Source organism: Desmodus rotundus, chromosome 7 (genome assembly GCF_022682495.2).
Source record: "Desmodus rotundus isolate HL8 chromosome 7, HLdesRot8A.1, whole genome shotgun sequence".
NCBI lineage: Eukaryota > Metazoa > Chordata > Mammalia > Chiroptera > Phyllostomidae > Desmodus > Desmodus rotundus.
The window spans coordinates 68,714,612-68,732,156 of NC_071393.1; the positions used below are offsets into that span (position 1 = coordinate 68,714,612).

A 17,545-nucleotide genomic window follows, 5' to 3' on the forward strand; every position below is an offset into this window, starting at 1 on the left:
ACATATCTCTTCTTTCCTCCTCATGCTCTATGTTTGTCACACAGCAATTCTAGTCAGTTCCCCGGCTTCCTTTGAAATGTCTTAGAGTCTCATCATGTTGGGGAGATTCACTTGAATTCCCTATGTTCACAGCCTTCATAGCTGGAATTACTGCTTATATTTTTTCCTGCCTGTTGTCTGTTCTGCCACCAGAACAGACTTGATAGAAGTCATTTGTGATTCCAGTCTCCTATTCAAGAACCTATAGATGTTTGCCAATTTAATTCAACATATTTAAACTCTACTGGTAGGCTTCAACATGGCTACCCAGCTCCAATTCTCCCTGACAGAACTGCTTATGAAAAAAAAATGAAAATATAATAACGCATATTTGAGGAAGAAAAATTAATTTATAGGGTGTTGTTGCTTTGCTCTTTTAAGACAGAAAGCACGTGCATGTTGAAAGTTGCATGTTGAATCAACTCAGTGCAATTTTAAAGCAAAATGATGAAAAAAATAAAAATGGTCATTAATGAGAAGAGACAGTTCTCTCTAAAACAGTGTAAAAGGAAGGGAGAGAGTTTATTCTCTCTCAAGGAATTTTTTAGTCCTTGAGACTACAAAATTCCAGGTGAAGTCCGAAGCAAATTCAGCTTCCAGTAAGGAACCGAGATGGGGTGGATAGCTTTCGAAGGGCTTAGGCACATAGTGGTATCTTCTCATTCACTTATTCCACAGACGTATTCACCACCTACCGATATGTCAATTAACTAACACTCCCTAGTATTGCATTTTCCACTTGTCTCACATGGCTTCAGCATTTGATTATATAGGCTCAACCACAGAAACATAACAGAGGTATATCACCATCCAACTGGGATCTTATTTGGCTCATTGTTCCAGCTTGTTACAACCATCTCAAATCCCAGCTCAGCCATTCAGTGCGAGCCCTTCCAACTTTGTGTCAGTTTTTGAGAATCTGATTAGTTTACATTCCATAATTTTTTATTACAAACATTTATAAAAATGTGGACATGCAGGATGCCATGTGAAATCTCTCTCCCTGTCGATGTGGACTCTTTATCAAGATCCCTTTTGGGTACATTCTCTTGCTGGGGAGTATATCTCCACTGCTCGCAAAAGGAGATCACGAAGGATCTCATCAAACCCTTTGCAGAGATCCAAATGCTCCATGCTCACTTTATCTCCCTCATTGAGCTGACAAGTGGATGAATGACGCTGGCAACGATTAATTTGACAAAACTTGTTTTTAGCAAACCTGTGCCAAATGGTCATGATTTCTCTTTCCAAGTCAGCCACTTATAAACAATTTCCTTGACTGGCAATTATAGATTCTTGCCTGATATTGACAGCAAGTTCATGGATGCACATTTTGGAACTTCTTTTCCTCTTTCCATAACTCAGAATTACATACATCTGTTTCTAAGCTTCTGGTATTGTTTTTCCTTAGTTCTGCAGTGGTCATTATCCTCCGTCTAGAGATAACATTTGCAAATTCTCAGTATCTTTTTTTTTTTAAATCCTATCTTTCCTGTAAGAGCTGTGTGAAACACTGGTGAGACTTTAAGATGTGTTATGCACCAGATTGGGACAGAGCGAGGGAAGCCCTTGCAGACTCTCGCTGATGCGAGGGTTCAGGCCATCGACTCTTTGGACAGGCTGGAATATTGTGGTCTTCACTGTGATTTGGAATAATAATTACTTAAAGTCCTTCTCAACCAGAGATTTCTGAAAAATCAGCCACTAAACAACCGTTCTCTCTCCCCATCCACGTTTCTCATCTCGGCCATCGGCGCCTTTGGAGCGGCAGAGTATAAAAACCCCTGATAACGAAGATTGGACTCACCCACTTGCCCAAGCTTGGGTAGTCGTGCTCTGGATCATAAAGGTGCTGGTGCAGCTGGAATTCTCGACTGAACTCTGCTGTGTCAGGAGTGTTTTCTAGACATCCATCATCAACTGAAAAAGCAAAAGGTTTTTGAGAAATGGCCAAGGTGTTCATCATTTTTCTAAGAGTTAATTTATTAAAAACAACTAGACACCCAAAGGTCAAATTGTATGCACATCAGTCACTCTAAATCACTTTCCCTCTGGGATTTACTCATCCCAAATGCTCACTCATCCCCTTACCTGTGACTGAGATTGGTTGGCTGCCTACCAAACCCACTTCCCCTTTCACCTCTGCACACAGCCAATGTCCCAGCTGTGCTTTGTAATCGGATGGTGTATGCCCGAGTTCAAGCCAATGGGATGTGGGCAGAAGTGATGTATTCCACTTCCAAGTCTAGCCCATCAAAACCTCCCAGACGAGTCCCACTGCCTGTCCCATGCCCGCCATGTTGCTCTGCTTGCTGCATGTGGCTGACCGGGGCAACTTGGATGTCAACTAGAAAGATGAAAGACTTTCATCATCTATCTGGGTTGCTGAACCTTCCACCCCCACCATACCTCACCCACCTTTGGCAGGACTTCACAGGAGTAGGAACTAAACTCCTATTGTGTTAAGCCACTATAATTTTTTATCTGTTGTAACAGCCAGTATTTCCTTAACTAATATACTTCCCTTCCACATGACTCACTCTGTTTTCCCTTGGCTGAGTCATTAGCAACAGTTTCAGCTCTTGGAGAATGCACCTTATACAAGAACAAAACAATCACTAGACAGTACTTGAGGTTGTGTTGTGTGTTCTGGTGGTGATGGGGTAAACTTTGAAGTCGGACAGACCAGAGCTCAGGGCTCCAATCCTGGCTCATAAGTGATAGAGACATTTAGTTCCTTGGAAAAGTTAACTTCATCTCTCTGTGTCCATTTATTCACCTATGAGATGGGAATAATCGTGTACTTACCTTACAGGGCTGCTATGAGAAAGAGATGATCATATACAGAGCCTCTGGCACATGTTCACCTTGCTCTTTGTTTTACTTCCCTTCTCACCATTGCTCTTTCGATGGCAGTTTATACTATAGCTGCTCTTGGAAATAAAGCATGTCTTCCATTCAAACCCAAGAAAGGTCATCCCTCTTCACTGCTGCTGTTATCTATGCTCTATCATTAATTACTAGACACCATGCTCTGAGAATGAATCATTTCTTTCTGTCTATAATGCATGATAGACAGCTGTTTAAATAAGGGGACGGGGGAGGGATTGTGAATTTTGTTTAGGGCTAGAGGACAGAGTCCCTTTTCACAGGGAAAATGAACCACCAAAGTCAGTGCTAAAAGGGGCCTAACATAATCAGTCAGGAGTCTAACCTCTGGAGACTGCTCTGAAGCCTTCCAGTGCTTTTAGGCATCCAGTCTGTCAGCTCATAGCAACAAGAAGCTCGTGTGGAAGTCACACCTTCTGAGCAAATCCCTAATCCGGCTCTCTGGTGGCTCCTCACTTTTCACTGAACTTTTTATCTAACTTCTTCATTTACAGCAATTAACCTATAGGAAAGGGAGAGCAAATCAAGAGAATTCTGGTAGTCTGCAAAAGGCAGCTTTACAACCTTTTCATAATTTTTCTCAGGAACCTCTGAGGGCCCAGACTGAGAGGTAAAGATAGAGCCCTGCCCTGGGAATCAAAGGTATCTTGGACCCGACAGTGTGCCCCGGAATTCACGTCCTATCCCTGAGGATGGACTCTGAGTTCTGCTGCTTTGTCCCAGGTGAGGGGCCATGATTCAGAAGAGAGTGTGGCAGGGGAGGGGGAAGTCTAGGTTTTATTCTTGGATTTCTCACCTGTGTGGTGTTGTGATTCCCAGCGAGGTGTATCTCAAGCAATTTCTTAGAAATAATGACCATGTCTACAAGTAATTTCCTTCTTAGAATGCAAATTATGGTGGGACAAAGACTGAGAAATGTTAGCTTAATGGAAGGATAACAAAGGAAATGGCAGATAATTGGGTTTTTATCCAACTCTTTCAGCTCAACTCGATTGCTTTGTCTTAGAGCTCCTAAGTACTTCATTACATAGGTCTGTATTCTTTTATCAGGATACCCACATTGCATGTTTTTAAAAGACATTGATTATGTGTCCATTTTAACAGATGAAGAGGCTGAGGTCCTGGGAAGTAAAGTGACTCCTGTAGTGAAGACTAGAACTCAGGTCTCCTGGCTCAAACTCTGCTTCTCTCCCCACTCGCCTATACCAGCAGTTCCCACACTTTAGCACAGACTGGAATCATGTGGAAAGCAGGTTAAAATACAGATTGCTGGGTCCTACCAGCAGAGTTTCTGATTCAAGAGATCTGGGGCAAGGCCTCAATGTTTTCATTCCCAACAAGGTTCCAGTAATGCTGATGCTGCTCTGGTCCTAGACCCACACCTTAAGGACTACTGAACTATATCGAATCCATTTAAGCAAATCCCCATGCGGACTGTTGGCCTTCAGACTCTAAGCTGGTCTTTCTTCCTACCCTCCAAGGCCCTACAAGCAAGTGAAGGGTAGCAGAAGTGGTTGGCACTGTGCAGTGACCCAGGTTTTCCTGCAGCCCTGGGCCAGCATCCCCACCTTGGCTGGGCCACATCCAGCTACTCTGGTTGCTCCATCCCAGGATGGAGGCCCTGTGCCCCACAAAAAACAGAGACCTCACCCTGCATGAAAACGGGAGTATCTTTGGGAGATAGTGCCTTCCACATGTAGCCTGCATCGGTTTAAGAAAAGCTGAGGGGTCAACGTTAGCATGGTTTCCAGAGTAAGGCAGCTTGTCGCTGTGGTTGTGCTCATGGTGCTGAATCCGGTAGACCTGGGTTTGAGTCTTGACTCAGCTACTGGCTGCGTAGGTAACCTTGGACATGTTATTCTCCGAGCTTCAGTTTCCATATACACATAGTAAGGATAATGAGTACCAATAATTATTATTAGGCTTGGGGAAAGGGACTACTTGGGTACTAGAATTTAGCACAAGCCCAAAAAGAGAGATACGTTACTTCCTAGGGGAAAAGCTAATTACCATTTGGGTGCCATGAGTCCTTGACTCTGTGCTAGGTGCTACGCCAAGTGCTAACACAGATCATTGCATGTAATTCCCACAACAACCCCCATTTTGCAAATGAGGAACCTAAAGTGAACATGGTTAATTAACTTGTTCAAAGTCACATATTCTGGCCTTGGGTTTGAATTCAGGTAGTCTGAGTCTAGGGTCACTATCCTTAACCACCAACGGAAGATGCTCGAAGGCCAACATAAGTGTAGCCACTTGCCACTCATTCTCTCTGCATTAGGAAGTAGTGAATGGGAAGAATACACAGGCAGCAAGGAACGTTTCAACCTTCTTCCCCAGCCAACTTCTTATATTACTGGACCCCTCTCTCTCATGCTTCCTCCTGATGCCTTAAGAAACATTTCAGGATGAATGTTAATGAGTTGACATGTAGCTGAAATGTTGATTGTCAGGAGAAGTAAGGAAAACAAATGGGCATGGATAATCCACAAAACTATATAACCAGGTCCAAAGACACTAAAACTGGACAACAGTTGTGTCACAGAAGAGGGGAAAAAATTCTTCCTGCAGAAAAGAGAATCAACTTCCACTTACAAAGAGGGACAGAGACAGAGGTAAGGGAGTCCTGTGTGGGTGCATCTAAACACCAAAACTCACCAAAGAATTTACTCTAGAATAAATGTCCCTTCCCAACCCGCTTACAAACACATGAGGGCTCAGCGAGCTAGAAGCCCCATTTCTCATAATATTTGTAGCTGGTGTTTGGGTTGTTAATGTCCTCCCCAAGCCCCTGCCATACATGGGAACCAAAGGGCATGTCCATTACCTGTTTTTCCAACAGGACAAGGATTCGGAGGGTCTGGGTAGCCCTGATCCTCACTGAAGTCCTTAGGAATGTTGTCACCAGTCAACTCTGCCACGATGTTTGGGATGTTGCCGAAAGGACCCAAGTGCTGCAGACCTTCGTGAGCTCCACCTGCCAGGGAAGCAGAAGTAGCTCATTTCAGTGCAATTCAATTAATTCACTTCAACGAATATTTGTATTCAGGAGTGCTGAATAAATATTATCCGTGCAATGCACTGTGCTCTGTGCTGGGGGAGAGAAAAAGAATCAAGCAATTCCTGCCAAACAATTTAAATTTTTGAATTTTAAAAATGTAGTTGTGGAAACAGGCACGTACTATACCTATATCATTGTCACACAAAGTGCATTATATACGTGGTATAATAGAAATGTCAACGCAGCATATGGGAGCCTAGAAAAGACAGAGTTTCATTTGACTGACATGAGGGGAGGGCTCCTGGGACCAGTTGGAACTTGAGTGGCACTGACTCTGAGGGGTAGGGCTGTGGAAGCTGGGCCTGGAGCTCGAGGGCTTGGAGAGGGCAGGTGGGGGAGGGGAAGGGGAGAACAGGCTGAATAGCAGCACATAACCAACAAAACGGCAGGTAAGGAAAACAGTCACTATCCTAGATCAACCACTTCCCATTTAGCGTATTTACTTTAATCTTTTCTCCTCTGCATATCTCTTCATACACAAGTGTTGATTCACTTTTTATTTAATATGAAAACACAAGCGTCTTCCTATGTGGCTGCATGGCCTCTATGCCCATAATTAAATGGCTAGTTGTTTCCTAGCCAGTGGCTCTACCATGGCTTATTAATCATTCCCCTCTGTGGGACATTTACTGTTTCCCAATTTACTCTCAGGCATTTAATTTTTTCCATAGTTTAGATTAATTTTCCTCAGGATAGTTTCCCACAAGGTAAATTACTAGGTCAAAGGCTATAAATATTTTTATGGTTCTTTATATTAGATTGCCAAATTGTTCTCCCGAAAAGGAGGTACCAATTTATAAAGAATCATCAACAAACTATGAGAATATCACTTTTACAACATCCTTACCAGCATTGGGTTTTATAAAAATAATTCTTATGTTTTCCTTACTAATTTAAAAGGCTCTTAGAAAAATTACTGTTTTATTTCGAATGTCTTTGATCACATCAGTCAAATATTTTTCCATGTGCTTATTTACTAGTTTTAATTTCTTTTTTTGTGAGTTGTCTGTCCATGCACTTAGAATTTTAATATTTCTATTATAAATTTATATGAACATTTTATACAATAAGGATATCAGGCCATTGGATGCCACATTTCCTACAAATGCTTTCCCATGTTGTTTGACTTTGAATTCTGGATATTATAATAATATTTTGTTAACATAAGTTTTTAATATTTAGGTAGTCAGATCTGTTGTTATTCTCCTTCATGATTTCTTTTCATACTTCTAAACTTACAAAATTGTTGTGCTTTCAAAAGTACTATCAACATTTGGGTATTTCTTTCCCTTTCTTTTCTTTTTAAAATTAATTCTTTATCTATATATTCTCTGTTTTATTTAGTGCATGTAAAATAGTTAACCAATTATCCCACCAGGATTTGTTAAGTAATTCTGTCCTCCCCCCAGTTATTTCATCCTTCAAAAAATACCCAAGGGCCCCACACGCAGCAATGCCTGCTCTGAGCACCAAGGCACAGCGGTAAGTAAGAACAACGTCCTTTGCATCGCTTACTTTACGTGCTCATACAAAGGCACATCAATTTCTGGGCTCTTTCTTTTCCAGTAGCCTTAACACCCTGTAAGGTACAGGAACCTTACTTTTCCAGCACAAGTGGAGATTATTTCTTGTAATGAATTCCTATTCATTAATGTTATGGGGACACAGAGGCCCCACACTCCCAGCTCCCATAACGCACAATCATCCTGTACATAGACCCGTACACAAAGGACCAAGTCAACATCAAACAGTGTGCAGGAAATTAGAGCCCAAATCAAGCTAACGTAACTCCACACTTCCACCTCCATGAGAAGGAAGGTCTTGCAAACCTGTCATATCACTGAATTCCAACAGCTGGATGAGGCTCCCTTCTCCCGGGAGGAGCAGGAGCACCACCAGGCTGTGCCTTCTCACAGTTGCTTTTCTTTTCTTCCTTCTTTTTTGGCTGAACCAGCTTTACTTTGGATTGACACATATTTTTCTTCAGAAAGGCTAATATATTTAATAGGAACACAGCTAGATCTTAGTGTCCTGAAAGTTACATTGCGTCTCAGAAGTGACTTTTGTCCCTCTGTCTTAATTTATTATGTTTGATTAAAGTTTATCCTTAAAAGGATAATCTTACCTCTTTTAATTCCAAATCCCTCTAGCCCCCAAATACAGACAGAACCAAGTGGCTAGGTTGTTTTGTTTATATTTACATTGTTATATCTTATTGCTTTGTGACGAGAAAGAGTAGTCTGCAAATTTTCTGCATTTGATAAAAAAAAAGATGCTATTTTTATAAATTTTCCATGTGGACATTGAAAATATGATGTGTTTTTATAGAATCTATAAATGTCTAAATACAGCCAATTAGTCAGCATTCTTAATTACACTTTTATGTTCTTATTCATACTTTACCTGTTTAAATTATCATAATCAGGGGGCTATCTGTTAAAATCTATCAACATCTACCAATAAGTATCTACCAGTCTACACTCATTGACACTTATCTACCAGTAAGTGTCTGTCAATCTCTTTTATTCCTCATGGTTTCCACTGTAGCATTTTGATGCTAGTTACCATTGCGCAGAGTATAAATTTTTCATTTTAATTGTTATTAATTGGCAGTAAAGTAAAAATTGACTAATCATACTTTGTTTCACATTTCTTCTAATTAGCATGGCACTCTCAAGCTGCCGTTTCGTGTTTGGTAACTCTTGGATCATCCATTTCAGCTTTCTGCATCTCTCTGGAGGTTTGTCTGATTCATACTGTGGTGGCTGCCTTCAGAGATGTTCTGGTGATTCATATTTACTATGTCATATTAACCCAAGACCTGGGAAAGGTGGGACAGACCAGCACACCTGGTATCGATCCATCCGAAGCTTTATGAAGTCTTGGCAAGCCAGCCACCCTGTGCTTGCCACAGGGCATGCTCTCCGGTGTGCCAATGCATGCCTCTACTTTTGAAAGCACCCAGCCTTAAGTGCTGGGAATTATCCAACTTGGCTCAAAGGAGAATACATGTCTTAATGCTCCATTAGTAATTAATGAAGGAAGCAAACACAGTTTCCTTTATGGAAGGCCTGCCAAGGCTCTGTTTACTTCTGTGCACCAGTGCCATTAAAATGAATGCAGCACTTGTTAGGAAGCAACAGATGTTTAGCACCAGGCAGATACATTGCAACACAGGCTCTTTAAAAACTGCATTTTGTGACATCGGATCAAGAAACACTCACTGAGGTAAGAACTGTGGGAGACACGGGGAAGCAACAAATGCTATCTTTTGCTCCCCATGACCTTGAATACTATAGACAAGAAAAATAACCACATACAGAAAAGAATTTGATAATTATAATGAATTGATAAATTCATTATCAATTATATATCAGAAAATTATATAGTTGAGTATACAACCAAATGCTAGCTGTCTGATTCATTGTATGGTTTAGATTTGCTGATCTATTACACCTGAAGCCAAGCCAACCAAAATGTTATGATGCTATGGATATTATTTGGTCCATTTGTCCCCGCCTCAACCACACGCATATTTTTAAATCACTAATTTTTCTATAAGTCTAAACGACCTGTACTGAGCACATCTCAAGACCTGGACTGTGTGTTAGAGGATCAGTGGTGAACCAGGCGGACGTGGGCCCTGCTCTTCTAGTATTTGGTCTACAGGGGCTACACAAAGAAACAAACATGGAAAATGCAGAGTTGAGATGCACTTATAATGTAACTGGGAAACAGCAAGATGCCACAGATATGTGAAGGAGAAATATCTAACCCAGATCTAAGATATGGAGGACTTCCTGCAAGAAGCAACAGGCCGATGACTATGTTAGGTGCCACAGAAGATATAAATGTGAAAGATACGGTTCTTGCTCTCTAGTTGGTTCTTCATTCCCATTGGTTACTTAAGGCTAACAAAACAAGACAATGGTATGTAATAAGACATGTTTTCCAATATAATTCATTATAGTGTAGAGTATACATGACGTAGAAATTCAGGAAACAAGGAACCTGCCAGGGAAACTTCCATGGAACAGGTGACATCTGGATTGAATCATGAAAGGTAGAATCCATGCTTACAGGTGGCAAAGGAAAATCCACAACTGAGGGCACAGAGGTGGGTGTGAGCATGGAATGTCTGAGCATCAGCGTTGGGCCCTGCTGGGGAAGGGAGGAGCTGGACAGAAGGGGAGAAGGCCAATGCCAAGCAGGAAGGTATGGATGAATGCTCCTATAGTGACAAACAGCAACCAAAGCTCTCTGGGCAGGAGAGCGATGTAGTAACTGGATATTGTGTAGAACACTAATTTAGTGACAGTTTAAATTGTTTCCATAAATTGTGGCCTTTGTTTCCACCCAAGGGTGCACATCAGAATCACTTGTGGAGTTGCTTTTTTCTTTTTTTTTAAATCCCAATCCCTGCTCTGAAACCAATATATCCAAGTGTTCTTTTGAAGACCACTATGCAAAGGTAGATTAGAGGAAAGTTAGGAAAGCCTGCTTTGAGGCTGTTGCTGAAACTCAGGGGTGAAGAGACAAGGATTGGGGTTAGTGTGGCCACACCATGAGTAGAAATATCAGAGATTTCGAACCGTGCACAAGGGAGAAATGAGTCATGCATCCCAGAGGTTTGAGGCTCCCTGTTTTGGGAAAATAATGCCATTGGTAAAGATAGGAGCTTTCACTACAGCTTTAAAATTATTCCAGGCAATTAATTAGTTCTACCCTGTAATGATGCTTTATTTATCTGTTTCCATCACAGCCATGTACTCCACAAATGTCTCTAGAATAAACAGAAAATATTTAATTCTTGCCAAATAAGTTTTAAGCTAGTTTTGTTTATGTAAATTTGCTTTATATAATAAAACTGGTACCAGGCAGCTGTTTATTTCTGAGCTCCAGATATCAAATTATTGGTGGATTTTCTTTGCATTATTTTGGCAATAAAGTGCCAGGCAGTTGCCCTGTTCAGAGGCAATGCAGGGTGGGGAGTGAGGGAGAAGGCTAAGGAGACCTCGGTTGGTCTGATCCAGGAGAGGGCCCCTACATCTGTTTCTTAGTCTGTGTTGGAATACTTCCTAGAAGTCCACGGAGGCTCTTTTCCACATTCTGGACTTTCTCTTCAATAGCTTTCATATCTTTTCTGTGTTCCCGTCCCCTGCTTTGTGCCTGCGTTCTCCCTCCTCTGCACGGCACTTGAGCTGGTGGTTGAGCTTCATTTCAGTTGGCTCTCTGGTCAACCTCAGCTCCACGCTGCTTTCCTACTCATGGACTTGTCAGGTCTCCACATGACAGCTCCAGCAAGACTCCTGAGCACTAGCACCTGGGCTTCAGTACTTCTAGTACTTCCTTATTCAGAAAAGGGCACTAAGTTTTCTGGTTAATTAAAAAGTCCTTTCAGTTTCAAATCCATTTTCTTATCTTAGTGACTTGGAAGACCAGTTGCCAATACCTGATAAATGAAAACAGGAAATTGAATACCTACTGACCTCCAAAATTTTACCTGGCTCTGAACAGGCATTTGCATTGCTTAGCTGTAGAATACATCTCTGCTACAACACCTTACCTCGATGTCATTCGACTCTCCTGCATGACAAATCAAATCTGAGTGAACTGAGGCTTCCAGTTAGAGTAACATCTCACTTACGTCTTTACTGGAGAACAAGGTTTTCAACATAGTGTCCAGGTCACTGATGCACCCCCTTAAACATCAATATCCATTTGTTTAACCACATTAAAGGAAATTTTTCACTATGAATTTTTCATAAATAAACAGCAGCTTTGGAATATGACCTTACCTCTTCATAGTATCACAGCAGTGTGTTCTCACAGAGCATTAAAGCGTATACAGTGATACAACTGTATAAATGGTCCCAGCTGCTATGGCTTTTCATGTTCTTTGCCTCTTCCTCCCGTGTAAGTTATGAGTACTGGTCATCCGAAACCCTTTCCATAATGAAGTAGAGTACATAAATAAATAAATAGTGGGCTGAGGTTCGTGGGTCCAGTCTTCTAATTTGCCTTACTGTGCACATGAATCATATGAGGATCTTGTCATAATGCCGATTCATAGTGAACAGGTGAGGGGTGGGCTTGAGACTGCATTTCTAACAAGCTCCCAGGTGATGCTGATGCTGTTGGTTCACAAATTACACTTATAGTAGCAAGGGGCTGGAAAATGAGACGGCCAGACTTAGTCATATTATATATAAAGTAAGATTAAGTTAGCTCTGAGAGACCTCGAAGTGACCATGTTGGTTCAAGGAGTTCGTGACACCTAGTGCGGCTGCTGAGAGGCTTTTTAAAACCACCTCACACCTGTTAGAACGGCTGTTCTCAACAAGTAATCACACAGGTTGGAGAGGTTGTGGGGAGAAAGGTTGTTGGAGAGGTTGTGGTACAGCCACTGTGGAAAACAAAAGGAGATTCCTCAAAAATTAAGAATAGAGGTAACATATGACCCAGGAACCCCTCTTCCAGGTATCTACCCAAAACATTTGAAAACATTTATTTGCAAAGATAGATGTGCCCCTAAGTTCACTGCAGCATTATTCACAGTGGCCAAGACATGGAAACAACTGAAGTGTCCCTTGATAGGTGACTGGACGAGGAAGATGTGGTCCCTATACACAATGGAATACCACTCAGCCATAAGGAAAGATGAAATACTGCCACTTGTGACAACATGGATGGATCCTGAGAGTACCATGCTAAGCAAAATAAGCCAGAAAGAAAAAATCAAGAAACATGCTTTCACTCACATGTGGGATATAAAACAGAAAACAAATGAACAAACAAGACAAATAAACAAACAAACCCTCATAGACAACTCTACGGTGGTTACCAGAGGGGGGGCGGCTAGTGATGGACAAAGGGGGTCGAATGTACCGCGACAGAAGCTTTGACCTGGGGAGGTAGACACAGTGCAACATACAGGTGATGGAGCATAGAACTATACACCTGAAGCCTATATAATCCTATTAACTGACGTCACCCCAGTAAATTTAATTAATAAATAAATAAAAAGAAAGCTGAGGCAAAAAAGAAATACCACTTGAGATTGCAGATAAGAAAGCTGTAGCTACAGTTGAAGTCCTTTTATCTGAGGTTTTATTCTAATTACAGAGGCATTCCATCACATTTCACAAGGAAAGGACCGCACAGCACCCTTTCTCATTCCAGCTAATTCTGTAGGATTCGTAGGTAAATGCCCCCCTCAGGAAGGGGAGTTCTCACAGCACAAGCGGTGTTCTTGATGATGCACGACTGGGGCTGGCGGAGACAGTTTTGATAGAAGTCAACGCTGGCTGGAAATGAAGAGAATAAATGGGGCCAGCACCACTTCCCTCATTTTTGTAATATTATGGTTCCCCAAGTTTCACAGTCCTTCTATACCCTTATGAAAAGGTTTTCATGAGTTCAGCAGGACAAGAATTACAATTATAAGTGCAGAAGTGATCCTGGGGTTGTGTGTTACTTGCCCAGAGCCACTCAGCGACTTGGTGAGACCAGGGATCCTGGAAGTTTCCGCTCCACAGTGGCACAGGGAGAGCCCCATGGGGGCGTGCGAAAGCCCTGCACACCCTTTACACTGGCTTCCCGTCTCCCAACGTGCCACTGGCTCTAGCCCCAGCCCAACTGTTGGTACAGTGACCCGTGAGAATGAGAGGGGCCCTTACGTTTTCTAGCTCATTGTGAGGATCCAAAGTGTCAGTGACCCGGCCTGGGGGGGCGGGGTCAGCACCCCACTCCAGCCAGGCACCCGTGGCTTGCGGATGATGCTGAGATGGGGCGCCAGCCATGGTCCTCCCTGCTGCGGTACCTTCGTGTCTGAGCGCCAGCCTTAAGCCAGAAGGTTTAGAGCAGCGATTTTTAACCTTTTGCATCTCGTGGCACACATAGTTACTAAAACTGTGGCGCACCAAAAAAGTACTCTATTTTTTGCCAATCTGAAAGAAAAATAGGTATAATTTTGATTCATCCACACTGGACGGCTATTATTGTGTTGGCTGTTGGCATTTTTTAATTTGAAAATCTAAGAGGTCAGTGCCCTTGACTAAATAGTGAGATGCTGCATGTTTTAAAAGCCCTTGCGGGGCATCGGGTGGAAACTGCTGGTTTAGAGCATGCGGACACAGCCCCTGCCCTGCAGACTCTGCCTCACAACCCGCTGGCACCCTCGCCAGCTCGCAGCCAGCAGTCTCATCCGTAGCCACCGCTGCGCACGGCCCTGAAGTGCTGCCGGTGGAACCGTGCAACGGGGCACCAGGGCTGGGCAATAAAGGAGAATTGTGGTGGGGCCGCCTGGTGCCAAGGAGCCAGTCACCCAGCTCATAAAAAGGGAGCTCCGTGAGGAGAGTCTGGCAGGGAGTGGGCACACTCTCCTGAATACCAGCCATTCAGCTGAAGGGAAAGGATCCAGCAGTTTTCACTTATGTTACCACAAACAGCAGGCGCTAAAAATACACTGTGGTCTGGGCCCTCATTCCTCCAGCACGTCTCCATACATCTTTTATAAAGGAATGACCCGTTTTTCATTTGTTAACGTCTGGGCGACTGAAGCAGTCATATAGGTTATTGCTGCCCACCTTTGTTTTTTCCCTCAGGCCCCTGACAGAGAGCTGAAGACACACAAAGGAGAGAGCACCTCAGGAAACAAGGGAAGAAACTGGGAAGACCGAGGCTGAAGTGAGGCAGACGAGGTGTCTGACATCTGGTGTCAGAGGCTGCGGAGGGGGACAGGAGGGGAAGAGGGAGGACATGGCCAGCACACAGCTCCCGGGAGGTTGGGATGAGAAACCCCAAGTCCCAGGAAATCCTGAGGGTCTTACAGAAAGAGGTCTGGCTGGCCCCAAAAGTTCTGGGTTTTTTCCATGGCTTGAGGTAAACACATACACTTCTACAAAAAAAGTGCAATTACTTCTCAAAGATCAGAGGACTGATCTGTCACCTTCTGTACAATCCATGCCTTGGGTTTCTCCTTCTTGGTACAACACTCAGGCAGTTTCACTAAACTATTGTCCACCCTGGAGCAAAGAAGCAGGAGAAAGGGCTGGAGAAAGACAAACAAATCAGTCCTTATTAGTGGGGGGCGGGGAGGGGGGCGGGGGGGGGGCACCTGAAAGAAATGATGAACTTAATTGTGGGATTTCACAATTTTACATGTCTGATATATGCATGTGTCTGCTTCCTTCAGCCCAAGTAATTTAAATGAGCTAAAAAAGAACAAAATAAAAAGAATTCAGAGTACTTTCTGTACATGTCCATTCTGAAAATCAACTCTGTGTATTAAGACCTGTTTTGCCTTGACTTCTGGTGAAAATGAGTCCCAAAATTCAAACATAGTTATGAAAAGGAACTGATTTTAATTTATTGAGGACCCACAGAGAAGAGATAACCTTTTATACACAAATCCCTTGTACAGCTTCCTGTTGTTAAGGCCCTGGGTTCAAGTCTACATCCCAATCTTTCTGGACCTCAATTTCCATCTTTTTCACTTGGAGATAGTGTGCTTGTGGAAGAATCTATGAGATTATGCGTAAAATGCTCAGCTCAGCACCTGGTACATATGTAGTAAGTAAGCACTCCACAAAGCTTAGCTGCCTTTATTACCCCATCAACATTTTCTAACAGCACAATTAACAGAGGCCACATTAACGATCCTGCGTATTTTTCATTCTGGTGTTCAGAGTCCTGCGTTTGGAGCGGTGAGCAACAGGGACTCAGAACAGCTGAGCTTTTAATGAGCAGTAATGCCTCCTTCTCAACGTAAAATAATTAAATTCTTGAACTCATCCTACTCATTTTTTTCAGGGCAGGCACCCCTAGCCCCGCCCAGAGGACATAACCCCTCTCTCAAGGACCTGCTGCCCGTTACAGGGGACAAAACACATCCACGTCAGCACATATCGGTGTCCACGCCAGTTCGGTGGAAGAGATGGGGAGCACCCCGGGGACAGAGAAATACGTGTCCTAGAATGAGGAAATGAGCATATGGTGGCTTCTAATTAGAGACGGGTGTCATGGCCTTGACTTTCCTCCTCCCTGGTAACAGGATGTAGTTGGAGCTGTTTAGAGTGGTGAGGACTTGTGTTGCAATACCCACATTCTCTAAACCCATGACAAGTGACCCCAAAGCACACAGCATTTGGTAATTGAGAAAAACAAAGGAGTGATTCTATCTATGCTGAATTGGCTTATTCATTGATTTGCCCCAGGGAAGGGGGCTGGTCCAGATGGTTTGCTAGAGCCATCCTAATACTCTGAGTGCAGCCGGGTCCCTCAGGGGGACTTCCCCACGAGGCCCGCATCGTGGTCAAACCTACCGCACTTTGCAGGCCCCATCCCATACATGCAGGAGAGATTTGAATTGAGTTACGCCTGCTGGCAGAGAAGCAAAATAAAACTCATTGTTCAGATATTTTGTCTTGAATGGTATTTGTTTTCATTCCTTCTCTTTCTTCTCCTTCCCTCCTTATACTAGGATCTGAAAACCCAAGGTCCTTCGGGACCAAAGGCAACATTATCATCATCTACTCGGAGGCACGCGAACAGAGGAGGCAGAGACTCGGCGTTGAGTGTGCTGCGTTTGTAGCTTTCCCGTCTACATATGGTCCCAATTTAGGATCACAAGCAGGGTTGTTTATTTTAGGAAAGCTTTTTAGTTCAGTTTTAAGGTATTTTGCTTAGGCATTGCTTGCTTTTTCAAAATAAGAAAATGTGTATTTTCCCCCCAAAGTGGTGTTTGTTTTGGCTGTTTACTCATTTGCAAAAGTTCAAATTTTATTCTGTGAATTTAACTAATTTTCCTGCAGCCACCACAAGCCCAACCCCTCCTCAACACATACACACAAACCCAAAATGAAAATAAAATACATTAATTTGAAAAGGAGGCACTTTTAGGATGGCTGCAAAGTTTGTAGGTTTTGAGAGCCATTTTCATAAGTAATTTGCAATAGCACGTTCGCCCCTGTTATTTGCTGCCTGAAACCAAGTCTCTCCTCACAATCTGTGTGGAGGCCAAGTCTGTTTTGCACTGACTTGGGGTCCTTTAAAAACTCTATTCTATGATTCTTGCAGAAATTATGACTTAAACGGCAGTCAGAGGATTAAGCTGAGGATCAACTACGCTGAAAAAATAATGGGGCATGCAACACAATTTTGGTGGGGTGGGATTAGGTGAGGACATGGACAAAATGGAGAAAAAGTTAAATTATAATGTTGAGCCCTTCTAGTACCTCGTTCCGCCTGGAATCCTGCTGCCTTTGATCCTTCAAAGCCCCCAACTGCATCTTCCATTCTGAAACTTCACTTGCAGATGATTCCCTTTGTCCAGCGCCTGCCCGCACACCGCACACCGCTGCGCTCAGAGCTGACAGCCACCCTGTCTTTCCTTTGGGTGAGGCTCCCTACTAACACAGTAAAGTGCACGAACATGTGCGCTCTGCTCCCGTAAAATGGAGACTTTCTGGGATAATTATTTTATTTTTAAATTAAATTCTATTTTACATTCAGTATTATTTGGTATTAGTTTCTGGTGTACAGCATAGTGGTTAG

At 42.9% G+C, this 17,545-nt stretch overlaps 1 protein-coding gene across 1 annotated transcript in view; it reads right to left on the minus strand.

The window, feature by feature from the left end:
- The window catches only part of SCG5 (secretogranin V), a 57,569-nt gene that overhangs the window by 9,682 nt on the left and 30,342 nt on the right, over window positions 1-17,545 (minus strand). The window contains exons 3-4 of the mRNA XM_024567804.4: window positions 5,756-5,905; window positions 1,847-1,959 (exon numbers count right to left, since the gene is read on the minus strand). Coding sequence (XP_024423572.1) covers window positions 1,847-1,959; window positions 5,756-5,905 — 263 coding nt within the window. The remainder of the gene's footprint in view (window positions 1-1,846; window positions 1,960-5,755; window positions 5,906-17,545) is intronic.